Source organism: Barbus barbus (genome assembly GCF_936440315.1).
Source record: "Barbus barbus genome assembly, chromosome: 22".
NCBI lineage: Eukaryota > Metazoa > Chordata > Actinopteri > Cypriniformes > Cyprinidae > Barbus > Barbus barbus.
The window spans coordinates 21,309,387-21,327,724 of NC_136750.1; the positions used below are offsets into that span (position 1 = coordinate 21,309,387).

General features: G+C 38.7%; 3 protein-coding genes across 4 annotated transcripts; 2 read left to right on the forward strand and 1 right to left on the reverse strand.

Annotated features, from left to right (window-relative positions):
* Nucleotides 1–2,030: 2,030 nt before the first annotated feature.
* LOC306888441 (metallothionein-2) lies at nt 2,031–2,658 on the reverse strand. The gene is made up of 3 exons (XM_079446743.1): nt 2,505–2,658; nt 2,319–2,384; nt 2,031–2,237 (listed from the first exon to the last, which is right to left on the reverse strand). The coding sequence occupies exons 1-3, from the start codon at nt 2,527–2,529 to the stop codon at nt 2,146–2,148; spliced, it is 183 nt and encodes a 60-aa protein (XP_079302869.1). The 5' UTR covers nt 2,530–2,658; the 3' UTR covers nt 2,031–2,145.
* Nucleotides 2,659–2,660: 2 nt separating this feature from the next.
* Nucleotides 2,661–13,974, forward strand: LOC306888440 (BBSome complex member BBS2-like). 2 transcript variants are annotated; one of them, XM_079446742.1, is made up of 18 exons: nt 2,661–2,773; nt 8,717–8,862; nt 9,441–9,668; nt 9,838–9,963; nt 10,047–10,109; nt 10,215–10,292; nt 10,377–10,481; nt 10,698–10,784; nt 10,861–10,996; nt 11,074–11,213; nt 11,299–11,437; nt 12,070–12,241; nt 12,406–12,535; nt 12,632–12,751; nt 12,830–12,967; nt 13,049–13,161; nt 13,246–13,394; nt 13,539–13,974. In XM_079446742.1, exons 2-18 carry the CDS (start codon nt 8,746–8,748, stop codon nt 13,643–13,645), a joined length of 2,148 nt encoding a protein of 715 aa, XP_079302868.1. In that variant the 5' UTR covers nt 2,661–2,773; nt 8,717–8,745; the 3' UTR covers nt 13,646–13,974. The 2 variants fall into 2 exon arrangements, with proteins under 2 accessions (XP_079302868.1, XP_079302867.1); XM_079446741.1 differs by lacking the exon at nt 2,661–2,773 and adding an exon at nt 3,259–3,766.
* Nucleotides 13,975–14,160: 186 nt separating this feature from the next.
* LOC306888622 (UDP-GlcNAc:betaGal beta-1,3-N-acetylglucosaminyltransferase 9-like) lies at nt 14,161–18,332 on the forward strand. Its single transcript, XM_079447054.1, has 3 exons — nt 14,161–14,448; nt 15,448–15,538; nt 15,803–18,332. The coding sequence occupies exon 3, from the start codon at nt 15,899–15,901 to the stop codon at nt 17,252–17,254; it is 1,356 nt and encodes a 451-aa protein (XP_079303180.1). The 5' UTR covers nt 14,161–14,448; nt 15,448–15,538; nt 15,803–15,898; the 3' UTR covers nt 17,255–18,332.
* The last annotated feature ends 6 nt before the right edge of the window (nt 18,333–18,338 follow it).

Sequence of the window (18,338 nt, forward strand, 5' to 3'; positions counted from 1 at the left end):
GTTAATAGGCTTTCATTCTGTTGGCAAAATTCAAAATTTAATTTTTTACCAGATGGTACCATTTTTTCAGGTTTGGTCTATAAAGGGTCTATAAAGCAAATACTCGCTTTATTCCTGTTTCCTGCTTCTGCATATTATAGAGCCAATTGGATAAATAATGCAGCTATAAATGTCTAGGTGTGTTGGTATAGATGTCAGAGTGTGGTTTGTATGTGTCATAAAAAAAATAGTGTGTGTGTGCTTGTAATATTTGAGAAAGAAAATCTCTACTGTAAATCACAAATCCAAGCACTGTGTGCACCAGCAGAGTTTTGCTGGCATCTAATGGGGAAAATCTGGTACTGCGCCCAAACAAACTTACTGAAAGCTCATTTTTTGAGATATCAACCTCAAATTTGGAACACAGCTTGTTTAGATTTATGACTTTGATTTTCTAGCAGGTTTAGAGTTCAACCCCCCGGTTTCACAGACTAGGCTTAAGCCTATTCCTAGACTAAAATGGAAATCTTAGTTGTTTCAACTGAAAGAAACTTGCACTGACTGATCTTAAAACATGTCAGTGCCTTTGTTTTGTCTTAAGATGCACACCAGTAATGTTTTTTTATAAGGCATGTTTATAAAAAAAATACTTAAATGTCCTTATTGAACTATGGCCTGATCCTGGCTTAGGCTAAATCCTGTCTATGAAACCGGGCCAACATGTTTCATATATAAAATATTCATAAAATAAAATATAAAATATTGTTCATAAATCATTTTCATAAACTTAAACCTGTATTACTTTTTTTTCACTTTTTAAACTTTTTTACTTCAACAATAATCTGACATGGGTCTTCTTTAAAATGAGACCAAACTTAAGTATGTGCTCCCAAGCTTACAATTTTTATGTCTGTTTTTTGACATGGACATTTTTGTCCACTATGGACCTAAGTACTACTTTTTTTTTTTTATTGACGCACAAGGGTTAATTGGCTAGAATCTTTTCTTTCTAAGTGCAAGCTCCATAAATTGTTGAAAGTCGTTGAAATTCATTCGTCACACACCAATGAAAAAGTTTCTCTTTTAATAGGCCTTTTACAGTTGATAAATCCATTTCGTCATTTTAACCATAACTATAATTTGGTCATCATTATACTTTGCATTTTTTCCCCAGCTATCTGCAATCCATCAATCGAATACCATTTTATTTTTTCCCTCATCTATCACGGTGGTGGTATTTTTCATATTAAAACAACTGGTCATTATGAAATCAGTTAGAAACACCAAGGATTTGAGATGGTCCTCACTGCAGAACAAGATCCAGGGGGCAAGGCTGGATCCAGATCAAGTCAAGTCACTATTATTTGCATAGTGCTTTTAATACAAATGGTGTCAAAGCAGCTTTACATCAGCTTTACAGTATTTAGATGGGTAAATAGTGTCGAAATAGTGTCATTCTCCTCTGGCCAGACAAAATCAGTGGTTTAAATCTAGGCTAAAGCAGAGTCCGAAAGGACTCATCTGGTTCCCGTGGTCTTGTTCCAGATCCAACTCCTCCCACCTTACGTATACCTAAACCTACCCATTTCCACCCCTAGATGTGATCCAACCCTGCCTTCTGGATCTTTGTTCTGTAGTGAGGGGCTTAGGACTCTCTTATGCATTCATCTCAGATTTAAACATTTTAGATCTATTTTTTTCCTCCTTTATGCAGCCTTGCCTGTAAATTTGTCATGTAAAACACTTGCGTATTAAATGTTCTTTATAAATAAACTGGCATCATTAAGATTGCACTTTGCCACCACTAGGCAAGAGCCAAGTTCAAAACACATAGGAGTGCACAAATATAAGAAAGCAGTTAAAAAGCCACACACAAGTAACTGCGAACACATATTGTAGACCAAATAACATTACAGAAAAACTAACAAGTGTCCTTTCAGAGAACAAACATCATGTGATAGTCTTATTTATAGCAGTACAAATCAGTGCACCGTTTTCCCTCTTTAGCCTGTTAAACGATTCTGCAACATTAAACAGTCAAAAGATTTGAGTTCAACTGGAGGCCATTTATTATCTTAGAAAAAGACAAGACTTATGCGATGCAAAAACGAAGACGTGCAGTACAGACAAACAAGTTCACATTGTTGTAACATCACGTTGACCTCCTCACTGACAGCAGCTGGAGCCGCAGGAATTGCCCTTACACACGCAGCCAGAGGCGCACTTGCTGCAACCAGACGGGCAGCAGGGACAGCAGCCTGTGAAATAGAGAACAGTTTAGCCACCCGATTTAAAAGCGGCATGAAGAACTTAATATGGGGCTGTAAGAGTTTACGTACTCTTCTTGCAGGTAGTACACTGGCAATTAGTGCACTTGCAGGTGGCACCACAGTTGCAAGTTCCAGCTACACACAGGGGAAAACAACAAGTTAAAATTGCACGTTGTTAACACTGATTGCAAGTAGCTACAAGTAAAAAAAGTAAATTCAGCATCATTGTAAAGTCAATAGCTAAAACAAACTTACTCTTGGCACAATCGCAAGGATCCATTTTTTCCTCAAGAGTTTCCTTAGAGAGTCCGAAAGTCCCTTAGAAGTCTCAGTTTGTGAATGAGTTGATGTGGAAGGTACCAGAAGACTGATGGTGCGCTGGTTTTATACAGCTCTGACTGCACACAGACCGAGTGCAAAAGCCCGCCCGCTCCAGCTGCACACGGTGACTCATTATTAATGAAACTGGGTGCAAACTATCAAACAGTCCAGAATCGCCATTCCCACCCTATCACATCAATATGGTATTTATACAATTATATAACTACCATTTCCACGCCACTGGCTGAATATTGATTGCGGAATGTTTATTTGATTAGAAAATTCGATGCTTTTGTATATTTTCTTTTTTTGGAGGTGAAAGATATTCTTCTTTTTAATAACAACTAAGAAACTATTTTGTTAGAATCAAAGAGAACTATAAAATACCATATTTTGTCGTACTTTCTCCGATTTGAGCTTCTTAAAAGGTTTTAGATTGCTGTAAGAAGGCAAAGCGATGCCCTTTTAAATATTAAAATAAACACGTATTTGAGAATAAATAAAACGTTATAATGTAAGCAGATACAGGCCCATCGAGGACATCTTTAGAAGCTGTTGGCAAATTTTGAATTTATGAAAGCTCTCCCGTGTATTTGTTTGTCAACAGTTTGTCACTTTGCACACGGTACTAAAGTGAAACTAACTAATGTGACTTGTCTGTGTGGAACTGCACGTGCTCCCCCTGTCTGCACTCGGCGAGGATGCTGGCAACACGACAGTAAACAGAATCGATTTGCACGCGCTGTTGACCGGGAGTATTTTTCCATTAACGTTACCCAACACTTCATTATAACTGAAAAGTAACGAGTGCAGAGCGTCTTTGGATTTTGGGGGTGAAGATAAATCATTCAAGCATTAAAATACCAAACAAACGCGCATTCAGAACACAATTAGCCTAACTATGCTCTGTGAATGTTTTAAAAAATCCAGGTCAAGTCTTTTCTTATTTGCTGAACAAATTGCTCTAGAATACAGATGCTTCAGAAAACTACATAATTACAAATATGATTCGAGTAAGTTAGTTCATTCTTCATCCCAAATTGTCAGCTTTAATTATGGCCGTTCTGTTAAGTTCTCAAATCAGGACCCCTGCGCGTGCTCACTGCACATCCTGAAAACAATCCTCTCCAAGTTCTGGGCATCAGTGTGTCCTGCTAGATAACAACAACCGGGCAGGGAACAAGCTAGCGGCTGCGGTAAGACAATTTTGCATTTAATATAACTCATAAGGCTGTTCCCCAGCGCAATATAAAGTGGTTCTGCTCGATTTCTGTATAGCTACGCAGAGTCAGCTCCCCTAGCTAGCGCATAGAGAATACACTTAAGTTGCGTGTAGCATGAATCTGGCTAACACATTGATACCATCTAAATTCTTTGTTTCAAATCCAAACGGCGTGGTACAATTAATGTTAAATTAGAAAAACAAAGTAAAAATTAATTAAAAAACTGGTGAGCAGAGGAGTAAACTAAAAGGATTAGCAAGAATAGCATGCTAGCAAAAGTGGCTTCATAATACCTTGACAAGCGGCCCACTGTTGCTAGGCAACGGGAGCCCCATAGGGCGACAGGTACAGTAAGCTGTTTATTCTATTACCCAAATAAGGGGTAGTTAGATGGGCTACAGAAAGCACTACTGAAGCCTGAATACAGTCTGCTGATTGGATGTCTCATCCTGCTTTACACAGATATGCTTTTTAAATCATTTGTATGCACTCTAATTATGTAAATTATTATTTATTTAATTTGACAGTGTTGAGCAGCAGATGCTCTAATTTATGCTTCTTGCTAATAGCTCATTTGAAGCACTTTTTCGTGGTTAGTGTGAACCTATGAAATACAACTATCAGCAGCCAATCAAAACTTCAACTAATACATGTGGGGAAAAAATCAACAAATGACCAGTTATGTAAACCCTAATAAAATAATTAATGATCACATGAATAACTGAGCCAGTTTTAATAGCTGTTTAGAATTGTTTCAATTCTGTTTGTCATTTGAATTCTATTGGTAAATAATTTCAGGACTATACTCACAAAGTACATTTGAAATAACCACAGGGGTAAACAATTTACCCAGAAAAACGGAATATTAGAAATGAAAAATCTCTCTCAATTCAATTCAAAAGAGCTTTATTGGCATGACTGTGTAACATATCACAATGTTGCCAAAGCAATAAGTATATTATACAAACATACAGATTAATAAAAAAGGGGGACAATAAACACATACACATGTCCATCTTATCACAATGAAAAGAGAAGAAAAAATAAATAACAGATTAAAAGAATACAGAGAGTTATTGTAAATGGTAAAGAGGGTTCAGCCTTTGTCCCTCATTTGATGGCAGGAGTACACATACTGCACTGCCAGGTGGATGCACTTTTCCTTCTCTCCCAATATATACGAGAGTTTCTCTGTGTTGCTCGTTTGCTGGAATTCAGGTGACACTAGCGCTATTTGTTTGAAATAGGCATCTCTGATGTGTTTCTATTTGCTGCACTCCGTAAGGAAGTGCAGCTCGTCTTCTATGAGTCCCTCTGTGCAGTGGGAACACAGAGCTCTCTGGCTCTCCAGCTCTGCTTGTGTCGGCCCTTCTCCACACTCAGACTGTGCTCACTCAGACAATACTTCGTCAGTAGCTTTCTCTGACCATAGTCTTTAATACTGCTCAGGTATGGTGCTAATTTATAATCAGCTTTTATACTGTAGAAGTAAGTTAATTTCTTTACTCGAGTTACTTTTTGTTGCCAATCATGAATATATTCTTCCTGGGTTATTTTTTCAGTTTCTTTAACTATTGAATGTTTACACCGAATTGTGGAATTGATTTGATGTTTTTCCACTAAATAGTGTAAGGGGTCACTGTTTGGGTGTTTTTGGCGATAAGTGAAAGCACTGTGATGGTAGCTATCTGTGGGCGTGTCTGATAGATGGAACCAGAACTTCGCTGCTCTCTTCTGGATTTCAGAGAGCATAGGAAATCTGCCCAGTTCTGCCCTGCAGCCGAGATTTGGGGCGTTTCTGTGAATTCCCAAAATGTTTTTGCAGAACTCAAGGTGGAATATTTCGACAGGGTTTTTGTCCCATGATTCATAGTTTAGTTTAAATTTGGGGCCATAGAGAAGAATGGGTTTGATGATGCTATCGAAGATTTTCAGCCACAGTTTAATGAGTGAGTTGAATTTGAAAAGGGGTCTTCTTATACTGTAAAAAGCCCTGCGTGCCTTATCTGTCAGATCTTTTATTGCAGTATTGAACTGTCCAGAGGCTGAGATTGTCAGACCCAAATAATTATAACAGGTGACATGATTAATAATTGTTCCCCCAATTGTAAACTCATATTTTTTGTCAACAAGATGAGGCTTTTTCTGAAAGATCGTGATTTTTGACTTCTCCATGTTTATCGGTAAGGCCCAATCATTACTGTACTTTTCCAAAATGGAGAGGCTTTGGTGCAGCCCCTCTTCATGAGGCGACACCAACAGAAGATCGTCTGCATACAGGAGGCATTGATTTCTCTGCCCTTGAGGGTCAGACCAGGACAAGAGGACTTATCAAGTGCTGATGTCAGTTCGTTAATATATATATTAAATAGAGTCGGGCCGAGGCTGCAGCCTTGACAGACTCCTTTGGTCTGACTGAAATAATCAGTTTGTTTGTCAATGATTTTGACAAAGCATTTAATAATAGTTAAGAATAGTTTTCCGAGGTTATTGCTGACTGTGATACCTCTATAATTGTTTGGGTTGTTCTTCTCACCTTGTTTAAAAATTTGAGTTATTAGATTTTCTTTCCAGATTTCAGGAAAGTGTCCTGATTTTAATACGAGATTGAATATTTTCAGAATAGCATATTGCAATTTGAAGCTGCTATGTTTCAGCATCTCATTACATATTCCATCCAAGCTACAGGATTTGTTATTTTTTTAGGGATTTCATTTACTCTCTCCTCTTGGTCCGGATGTGTTTTCTGAGGACTGTTCAGGGTTGATGCCTTGATGGTTTTTGCAAACAGTCTCATGCCCTCTCGGTGGATGTGGATATAGTCGTAGAGATGCTGATGGTTGGCTATGTGAACATTCGGTATTGGAGCACAGATGTTAGCTATCTCCACGTTGATGGCGTTGATGATCCTTTGTGGTACGTCTCTGCGAGGTAGAAGGCTTGAGATGATGACTTTGGCTCTGGGGTGGTAGTTCCTGCTAGCTGTTCTCATCACGTTGGACACAGCTTTTGTGATGTCCACCTTTCTGGTGCTGAGGTCGTTTGTTCCGGTGTGAATAATAATGTGTGACGGGGCACCTAACACACCCTCTTGCTGTAGTCTTAAAGCAGAGTGTGAGGTGGGACACCAAAACTTCTTCACGGATCTCCCTGGAAACAGTCGTCTGGGGTCAAGATGGTGGCCGTTGGAGTCGCAGAGGATGACGATGTTGTCTTTTCTCTTCTGTTCTTTGCCGTTGCTCGTGGATGATGAAGTTGTAGTCGGTGGATGAATCTGAGAGCTGCTGCTGTCTTTCCTCTTGAGGTTCTGATGGGCTTGAGGAGACTGACGGGTTGCAGGAGTGAAGGAGCTCTGAGATTGTGTGCTGACACACCGCTGCTGTTGAGCTGAGTTTGTGGAGGTGCTGGGTGTTTGTGTGCCGACACGCCTCTGGTATTGAGTTGTGGTTGTGGGGTTGTGTGCTGACACACTGCTCCTGTTGTATTGTGTGCAGCTGTGTTCTGGTCTCCTCCAGCAGTCTCTCCAGAGTGTGGCCGTGCTGTTCTCTTCTAGCCAGTTCCTCTCTCACCCTCCTCAGCTCCTGGCACAGCTCTTGATTGTCCTCCTCCAGGTGTCTTACAGCACAGCAGAGCAGAGTTGTTGAAGTTGTTGCACACTGGTCAGGTTCAGAAGCTGATGAAGGTTGTTGTTAGTTTCCTCTTTAAACGGGAAGAAGTCCTGCTCCAGCTCAGCGACGTTATCTCTCAAAGCCTTTATCTTGGGAGACGCAGGAGTGCTGGTGGTAACTGAGGTTGTGCCGCCCTCATCTTCTGCCTGGCTCTTTACTTCAGGATCTTTCTTAATTTTCTGAACCTATATATATATATATATATATATATATATATATATATATATGGTAGAGTGTGATAAAATGCCCCCCTTACTGTTTTTCCCAAAATAACCACAAGATAAAGTCAAGATAAATTTGTATCGTATGGACTGTGTTGACAAGAGTGATGTAGAAGTTTTCACCATGAAGCTTACACTGGTGATGTACCGGAGAGAAAACGGATTTCACAGTAAATGATCTCATTTTGATCAGTAAGAAAAAAGTGTATTAAAGCTTGTTGTTTTGTAGAACATAACAGTTATATATGATATGAGAACAGTAGGGCCTGTATAGGGAGTACCTGTTATTTAATAAAAAATATAATTATATTTTCAGAATGACATACATTTTTTCTCAAACATAGTCTGTGGGGTAAAACGCCCCCAGAGGGCAATGAGCGATTACTGTAGTTATTCTGTTCTGAACATCAAATCCTTTGTTTTTCCATCAAATATATTCTAACTAGTTGGTTGAATAAAAATATTTGGATTTTATATTTAAAAATTACCTCAAGTTAGCATCAGGTAGCTAGTTAGCTAGCCAGTTAACATCAGCTAACAAAACGTTTCAAATAGGCTATTATAATTTTGTAATTCGTAATTATTGATTATATTCTTTTCTTGTATTCTTTTTTTAATTTGAAGCAAAAACTGTCTGTACTCTAATTTTGCTGCAAATATTTAAAGCAAATTGCTTTGTCAGACTGGGGGGCATTTTACCCCACCCCATAGGTGGGGTAAAACTTCCCCTTCGTACAAATTACATTTTTGTTAAAATTCTAATAACATGAACACTCTGGACATTTTTCATACTTTGTTTATAATTTATGCCATTGTTACTAAAACTAGGATTACTTTTCTGAACACATTTAACTTTTGTTTCACAGAAAAAAATTACACAGTCCTTAAGGGGGGGGGGGGGGGGGGGGGGGCGTTTTCCCCCACTCTACCCTATATATGTAGGAGACGTAGGAGACATTGTGATTTTCTAGTATAGCCTATGCTGTGAATGTTCGCCTAGCCATTGTTTTAACATCTGTTTACGTTTTTAACAGATTTGATCTTGCCATTGAGCTGTGCCACCATGTTAGTGCCCATCTTCACCCTTAAACTGAACCATAAAATTAACCCTCGAATGGTTGCCATTGGAAAATATGATGGCATACACCCATGCCTCACAGCCGCCACACAAGCAGGGAAGGTAAGTAAAAACAATTATAGATTATGTAACAATATATTATATTGTATTACTCATTGTAATAGTTTTTTCCCCTTGACGTTCAACAAATTTACAAAGCACATGTTTTGTTCAAGAATATTCATGCAGAAAGCTTGTTTTCTTCTATGACAAGTGCCTTTTTTTTCTCTGACAGTATGCTTACCTTGGCAGCATAGCCTGATTTTAGTAGTGCCTTGGTTGTTGTATTGTATTACAATGGACTTCATAGTGCTCTTAACCATGCCAGTGTTTATTTGGCCTTCAGCTCCCCCCCCCCAACAACGTTGTTTTCTGTTTTGACAGGCAGCTCCTGTGGTTGATTTTATATCTCACAATTCTGAGTTTATATTTCACAATTCTGGGTTTTTATATCTTGCAATTTAGAAAAAAGTCAGAATTGTGGGAGAAACTTTTAAAATTCAAAACCGCAAAATCGCAATAACCTTTATATATTTTTTTTATCCCGTTGCCGAAACAAGCTTCTATAGTGTCCTCTGCATATTTATCTATTTGTGTTTTTCCATACATTACCATCAAGTCTAACTTCTAAACCTATGCAGGTTTTTATCCATAACCCTCACACTCGAGGCCAGAGGCCAGCAGCCCACCGGCTGAGTCAGAGTACCCAGGACTCCGATATCTCACTCCTCAATATCAACCAGGCAGTGAGCTGTCTGACGGCTGGTACTCTGGGGCCCGACACCACAGGACACACGCTGCTCGTCGGCTCTCAAACCAACCTGTTGGCCTATGATGTTCATGACAACACTGACATCTTCTACAAGGAGGTAAGGCAAGATTTATATGGCATGTCTCATATACAATACACAACTACGTTTAAAAAATTTAGAGTGGATTTCTTAGGTTACTTATATCAGAAGATTAATAGAAAGATGATATGAGCGATTCTTATCCAAGCAAGACAGAAATATTTGTTACATGCTTATTGTATAACAGGTGACCGATGGGGCCAATGCCATTGTTCTGGGAAAGCTAGGAGATATCCAGCACCCCCTCGCCATCATTGGAGGAAATTGTGCTCTGCAAGGTTTTGACTTTAAGGGAAATGACCAGTTCTGGACAGTAAGATCATTTTTCTTTCTCTTTTCAAAATATATTTGAAAAAAATATTTTTTTATAGATATACCTTTTTTTTTTTTTTAAAGGTCACTGGAGATAATGTGCGATCACTTGTGCTTTGTGACTTCACTGCAGATGGCAAGAATGAGGTGAGGTATTATACTTTTCGTTTTCACTTAATAATGACAAAATATATTTGTTTTGATTTATAAAATAGTGCTTTCATAAATTCAACATACATCACATCTTTTCAGGTTCTCGTTGGCTCAGAGGATTTTGACATCAGGGTGTTTAGAGAGGATGAACTAGTGACAGAAATTTCAGAAAATGAAGTATGGATTATGAAATGTTGGTTGATTATTGGGCAATTTTTAGGATTTTTTTATTCTTAGTTATACAGTTTCTGTTCCTTTCAGACAGTCACATCGCTTTGTCACATGCACGGCAGCAGGTTTGGTTATGCTCTGGCCAATGGGACAGTAGGAGTGTATGACCGCACTGCCCGTTACTGGAGGATCAAGGTAGTGCATAGTGGTCTATTCAAACTAAACCTTATAATATTTATTTTTTCATTTTCATTGTGAGAACAATTGTAATTATGATTTAAAACCCAGAATATTCTAAAGAAAAAAAACTAAACCTGAATCATCCTTTTTTTGTAGACAAGCATGATTATGCATTAACATAAATGTCAAAAATCAATTATATTGATATAGCGTCTTATTTTTTTCTCATAGTCTAAAAATCACGCTATGAGTATCCATGCCTTTGATCTTAATTCCGATGGTGTTGTTGAGCTCATAACTGGGTGGTCCAATGGAAAGGTCAGTCTTTTAGCAATGACAGTTTCCTTTGCAAGGTTTTTGCAGTACTGTTCAAATGAGATGATTCCCTGTCTAGATTGATGCTCGCAGTGATCGCACTGGTGAGGTGATCTTCAAGGATAATTTCTCATCCTCTGTGGCTGGGGTTGTTGAGGGAGACTACCGCATGGATGGACAGATCCAGCTTATATGCACCTCTGTGGAGGGAGAAGGTAAGATGACAGAACTTAATTGTAAATGCATGTTGCCTTTGAAAATTGGCTCATCAAATTTGTGTGTCGTTCTACAGTACGTGGCTATTTGCCTGCAAGTAAGGAAATGAAGGGAAACCTAATGGATGCAAGTGTAGAACAAGACCTGATCAGGGAGCTGAGCCAACGTAAACAGAACTTGATGCTGGAATTACGAAACTACGAGGAAAATGCTAAGGTTATACATGCTATAGTTAAAATGTTTTTGATGGACATTGATGTTTCAGAGGCAGTTTTTGGTCAGTGAGATTTGTTTGATTTAGGCTCTTCCTGGTGTTTCGGAAGGGGAATCTAAGATGGGAGTAATTCCAGCTAACACGCAGCTCCAGACAGCCTTGTCTGTACGAAGAGCCACAGAGTGCCAGAGAGCACACATAGAACTCAACATCTCCACTCCGAATGGTACGGTTAATCCACATTAACTCTGTTGCACCACTATTCATCTGCACTAACTGATCTATTATAGTTTTTTGGAAAAATATATAGACCTGTTTTAAAAGACACATTAAAATATGTTAGCTCTGATTGACATGTACAAAGCCCCACAAAAAAACAAACAAGATATTGTGGCCATGAATAAAGAATTAATTCCTTGTTGTAGGTATATTGTGGCCACTATTCGATAAAATTAAAATGAGGAAATTAATTAATGCAATATAGCCTATAACTAAAACAAAATAACAAATAAAAAAAAAACATGGCCATGATTTAACTAAAATGAGGCAACAATTAACATAGCCACAATTTAACTAAAACGAAGAAACAAATGTAAAAATATGGCCACGATTTAACTATAACGAGAGAACAAATGAACAAAATGTCGCCATAATTTAACTACAATGAGGGAATGAATTAGTACACCATGGACACAATTGAACTGAAACGAGGAAACAAATTAGTCCAGTTAAAATAAGAGAATGAATTCTTAATTGCTACAGTATCTATTATTTATCCTGCATGTCATGAGCAGGGCTCCATAGACGTGAAGTTCTAAAAGATGTTTAAGTGAAAATCTTTGTGCTTCCCTCCTTCAGAAACCATCATTAGAGCCGTGCTTCTATTTGCTGAAGGGATTTTTGAAGGCGAGAGTCATGTGGTTCATCCTAGCGCTCAAAATCTCTCCGGCTGTGTCCGTGTCCCCATCATTCCTCCAAAAGACATTCCAGTGGACCTTCATATTAAAGCCTTTGTGGGAGGGAAAACAAGGTACACACATGTGGAATATCATCATGACGATTCACAAATAAAAAAAAAAAAGTGGATTCATTGAGTGTCCAAACATACTTGAAAAGCGGTGGTTATTTTAAGTTTAAGGTGAAGTTATCATAAATCGCTTCTCCTTTTTCTCTCTTCTTCCCCATTTACTCCAGTACACAGTTCCACGTATTTGAGATCACACGTCAGCTGCCTCGCTTCTCCATGTATGACCTTAACGTTGACCCTTCAGCCGCACAACCCACAGGAAAAGTCACATTCAGCATCAATGACAGACCACAGAGGGTAAAAGGACATACTCATAATGGAACTGTGTTGCATGACATCACAAAAAAAACCCTGTATATTGATGAAATATGAGGCATGTATCTACGTCTACAGGTGGTCATGTGGCTAAACCAGAACTTTCTGCTGACCGAGGGCATTGACAGTCCAGACATCACATTCACTGCACTACGTGGAGGAGGTCTACTGGAAATCAACATGCAGCCTAGTGGAGAGGTGCTTTTAATGTTTGTGTGTATGTGTGTGTCAGTATTTGTGAGCTAATTTCTCTTAGACTTATTTTTGCCTAATCAGATCACACTGAGAACAGATGACATTGATCTGGCTGGAGATCTGGTCCAGTCTCTTGTCACTTTTCTGGCTATAGAAGACTTACAGGCTGAAGCTGACTTTCCTGTCTACTTCAAAGAGCTACGAGCCACTTTCACTGAGGTTAGGAATAGCAGCATCACCATAAAGGTTTTAAATTTTTTTTTTTTTTTTTTAGGTGTAAATGTTTTATGTTCATGTTAGGTGGATGAGTTTCATTCAGTGCATCAAAAGCTCACCGCAGCAATGGCAGATCATTCCAACTACATAAGAAATATGCTGGTGCAAGCAGAAGATGCCAGACTTATGGGTGATTGGTAAGCATCCCCAGTTTGATTAATCAGTCCTCCTGTCACTTTCTCAGACAAATGTACACACATAAATGATACACTGTTTTCTAGGAGAAACATGAAGAAACGCTACATTGAGCTGTATGACCTCAACAGAGATCTGATTAATGAATATAAAATCAGATCTAATAATCACAACGCCCTCCTTGCCCGGCTAAAATCAGTTAACCAGGCCATCCAAAGGGCAGGGAGATTGAGAGGTGAGTGGGTTTTTCTAAGACACATCTGTGGTAGTCAGGGAGTATTCATAGTTTTCACATCACACCATATAGGAATATGCTTTCCTCTGCTGTTTGCTAGTTATTTGTGCCAGACTTATTTATTATATATTGTATATTTTTCAGTGGGAAAACCCAAAACTCAGGTTATCACTGCATGTCGGGATGCCATCAAGAACAACAACATCAATGCTCTTTTCAAGATCATGAAAGCAGGGACTGCCTCGTCCTGAGGAAAATATGGTCCTAAATGGCTTTCAAGCACAAAAGTCTGGAATATCAGTCCACAGAGACCTCAAAACTGGCTTGGAAAGTGCCCAGTAACCTGGTGGGAAATGAAAAAGCCTGCATGAGGGGATATCTTTGGATTCCAGCCTTCACTGGCAGCAGTTTTGTGTTAGAGGAATAACTGGTTTGGTCTGTCAGTACTGTAAAGTCTTAGACAAATTGGTAGCCAAAGAGACTGTATTTTGTGTACCACGGCAATGTGTGTGTGGTGGGTAAAACCATTACTATTTTATCTGTATACAAGCAACTTCTGAATTAAATTATTATAAATGTATCTGTTTTTTTCTTCTGTGCTGTTTAACATTGAAGCTGAAGGTGGTTTGTTTTCCGTTATGGGGAACAGAAAAGGGCTGTTATGGGGCACGAGTCTACCAAATTTATAATTCTGGTGCGCGTTCCCGATTCCTGTCCTCGCTCCTAAAAGCGCCTCCAGTTGCTGCGCTGGCATCTGGCGCGCGATACATCCAACAATCTCGGAGCTGTCACGTGACCAACGAAAGAGCTGTTCTTTGAAAATGTGTATTTAGAAAAGTCCTGCTCTTATAACTGCTATATAGTCCTCCGAACATGGCTGATATGAAGAAAGTGTATGTATTTAGTAACGTAGCGCCTTTCAACGAGCTGGAAACGTTTTTTTCTGAAACATGCACGCAACTGTGAATTCCAGCAGCTTTAATAGTGGAAGCAGATGTTTGGATCTGGTTGCAGTGCTGTCTTGTCATTGCTGTCCTGGTACACCTTCATCTGGGTAAGTCTTGTAAATGAAAGTTGAGACACTGTAAGACAGTTGTCAGAAAATGTAATGCAAAATGAATGCACTTGAAAAAGAAAAGCATGCGCACTTTCATAACTTGTAGCCTATGCCTTAAGGGTTTAAGCATAAGTTTGCATATTCAACTCTATGAGGTAGCCTATTGTTTAGTACTTTTTAAAAGATTTTGTCCAAAAGTGTAATTATGTTTAAAGGGAATTTTAAATGTGTGAATTACACAAGAGTGCCTAAAAATATGTTAATGTGGAGCTTTCGTTTGTTTTCAAGACCATGCACAGATTCCTAAAGAATCGCTGTTTTGAGTTTCAAATGACTCATGTCGTTCGAACTGAACCAGATTTTGTTCATTCAAAGCATGCTAAAAGTCAGTTATAGAGCAAATGCAGTAAACGTGTTTCTATGTTGTAATTTATGTGGAAATAATGCTTTAAACTGTTTCGGGGGTATTTTACAAAACTTATAGACGGGCAATTTGACTATGGTGTTTTCTGGAGAATGGAATGACTGAATGATTCAATGACTCGCCTGCTTGCGTGACGATGTTCATTTACAGAATGGAACGAATCAAAATTTCCAAAAGCAGGCTTTATCATCAGACTGCTGGACAAATGTCTGACAAACTTAAGGGGAAATGTTTCAAAATTATCTCTCACAATACTCAGAATCCCTCTCAATTATTTAAGAGAGGATTTGAGGAATGGAGCATTATTTACATCTGTAAAAATAAAGAGGTATTTTGTGGTGTTGACACATTGAATTTAGTTGGGATAGGCATCTTTTTAAAAACTTACTGAGAACTTGGAAAGCAACTCCAACTTTTCTGTGGATATTGCACATGAAAGATAGACCAGTTTAAGCTCTTTCAACAGTATCGACATTTAATTTACTTTGAAGTGCCAGAAAAGATGTTTAAGTTTGCAAGTTTGTCACAGATGTGGATCCTGTTATAAATTGTTTGCGTATCCTGTTTCATAGAAGTATGCGGTCCTGGCTGTTTATGGAGCATAACTTTGGTCAAGTAATATCCTGTGTCTCCTGTTGTTTCGTGACATCCAGGATGACTGTGGTAAGTCATACTCAGACATACACTATATTACCAAAAGTATTGGGTCTCCCCTTCTAATGAACAGGTTTGACTACTTTAGTAATTTCCATGAGTACAAATCTTAATGTTTAGGCATATAATGGGGTGACCCAATACTTTTGGCAATATAGTGTATCTTACACTATAGGAAATTGACTTTAATGACTGCAAATTTTATATGGAAAAAGCCTTTTAGGGTTTTATTTTCAGGAGGAAAAACTAGTGCTGTTCATTTATTTTGTACAGAATCTACTATGGCTGTGAGAAAATCCAAATACTTTAGGAGGAATATGCGACTTCTACAGAATTTCATAGGAAGATAACACTGAAACCTGTCACACCATGAGAAGGGTCTATATAAAGGGAGATGTGCTTTGCTCCCTGATTCTGCTGGTGCTTCTCTTTCTGCTGATATATGCACATCAAAGAATAACGCCCGTATGGGGTACTTTGCACATTGAACAGGGGTCCACCAGCTCAAGACCCCTCCTCAGTGGAGTATCAGTGGGTCAGCAAACAAAGCCGGTCCCTTCAAAATCTCCAGACATACCTCCTTGCAAACCTGAGGTTCAGATCAAGTCTAAAGCACAAGGACCATCAAAGGTCAAATCTCAAAAAGCACATAGCAAACCAAAGTCTAAATTTCGCCAGCCCTCAACGACAGCAAGTCTGCAACCAACACATGCTTCCTTTGACTTTGATGATTACCTTCGAAAGAAAGACCAACGAGACTTCAAGCTGCTAATTGATCAACCAACAAAGTGTTCTGGACCAGAAGGTGCCCCTTACATGCTGATCGCCATAAAATCAGTAGCAATGGACTTCAACAAACGTCAGGTTGTTCGACGCACATGGGGACGAGAAGGTGTGTCCCAGAAAAACGTGAACGTCAAGAGAGTTTTTCTTCTCGGTGTGCCCCAAAATCAAACAGCACTCCCGTTATGGGACAAACTGTTGGGATATGAGAGTCACACTTTTAGCGATATACTCCTGTGGGACTTTGAAGACACCTTCTTCAACTTGACACTAAAAGAAATCCACTTCCTACAATGGATCAATGTGAGCTGTCCCAAAGTGAAGTTTATTTTTAAGGGTGATGCAGATGTGTATGTGAACATTGACAATATCCTGGAGATGCTTGAGGGTCAAGAGATCAGTAAGGATCTTTTTGTTGGCGACATCATCGTCAATGCGAAACCAATTCGCAGACGCAACAGTAAGTACTTTATCCCAGAGTTTATTTACGGCCAGGGGATCTACCCGTCTTATGCAGGTGGAGGCGGCTTTGTCATGTCAGGACATACCGCATTGAAGCTCCACCTCGCCTGCCAAGAAGTGGAACTCTTCCCCATTGATGATGTCTACCTAGGCATTTGTCTGCTGAGGATCGGCCTTCAGCCGACTCGTCACGAGGGCTTCCGCACCTTCGGAATCGTAAGACCGTCTGCTGCACCCCACCTCCAGGTCTTCGACCCCTGCTTCTACAGAGAGCTGATGGTGGTGCACAGCTTGACAGTCCCACAGATCTGGCTCATGTGGAACCTTCTTCATGACCCTAACCTTCAGTGTCACAGCAGTCAGGATCCCATGGATTTTCCCTTTCAGTGGAGCAACAAGATTGGGAAGAAAGCTAAGAACAAGGCAAAGGAGATGCTTAAGAACAATGACTATGGGATGAAAGTGTTTGTGGAACATTAACTCCAAGATTATGAATGTACTTTGAAAATAAAACATCAAACCACGGCTATGAGAAAATGACTTCCCTCATTTTGATTGTTAAATCATGGCCGTGATTAAACTAAAATGAGGTTAGTACAACATGGCCACAATTGAACTAAAATGAAATAAAAATTAATCACAAATTATTAAGCTGTGGGAACAAATTCTTAAAGTGTAGCTATACGTTTTATTAAATTGATCCTTCGTTTTAGTTAAATCGTGACAACAATTTAACAATTACAATGAGGGAATGAATTAGTACAACTTGGCCATTATTTATTTAAAATGAGCGAGTTGTTGGAACTATTTATTAATTCATGGCCACAATATATTATTTTTTCCCCCGCATATCATGTGTGGACTTCCTTATATGATTGTTTAAGGACTGCTCTTTTCTATACAAAGAAACATCTAATGGTCCTTATTTGTCATACTCTAAAAAGTGATTTGTGCAACTCTTACGCTATATTCCATGTCCCTTGTGTGAGATATTTAAGTCTTTATTCACTGAAAATCAAACTTGGAGTGATCCGTGTTGACACACGCAATATCTAAATGTATATGAACATTTCAGGTTTGGAACATGAATATGAGTAAATGATTATTTTAGGGTGAACTATCCATCTTCTGTAGATGGTTCTTTAAAAATGTACTTCGTAAACAGTTTCACAGCTGTATCATTCACTCAAACTATTCCTCTATTACTGCAGACTTCAGCAAAACGATATAGATGTTGTATAGGAACCAGACATATTTTGTATGCACAAAATGGACACTAATGTTATGTTGATACTGATATTCTCATGCAAAAAAATACTGGTTTATGTATCATAGAACAGACTATTACTGTATATATTCTTTATTAGAAAAAAGGCACTATTTATCAAACTGAACAATTTTTATTTGATTAGTGTGCTGTATTGTTTTGGATGATCTGCTGTCTTTTGGATTTAGATTAAACTGAATTAAATGATTGAATTTGTTAAGTAGCCTGCTGTGAACATGAACATACTACTACATTTTGAGCTTGTTAAAAGTGAATAAAAAAGATGTTTTTAACAAA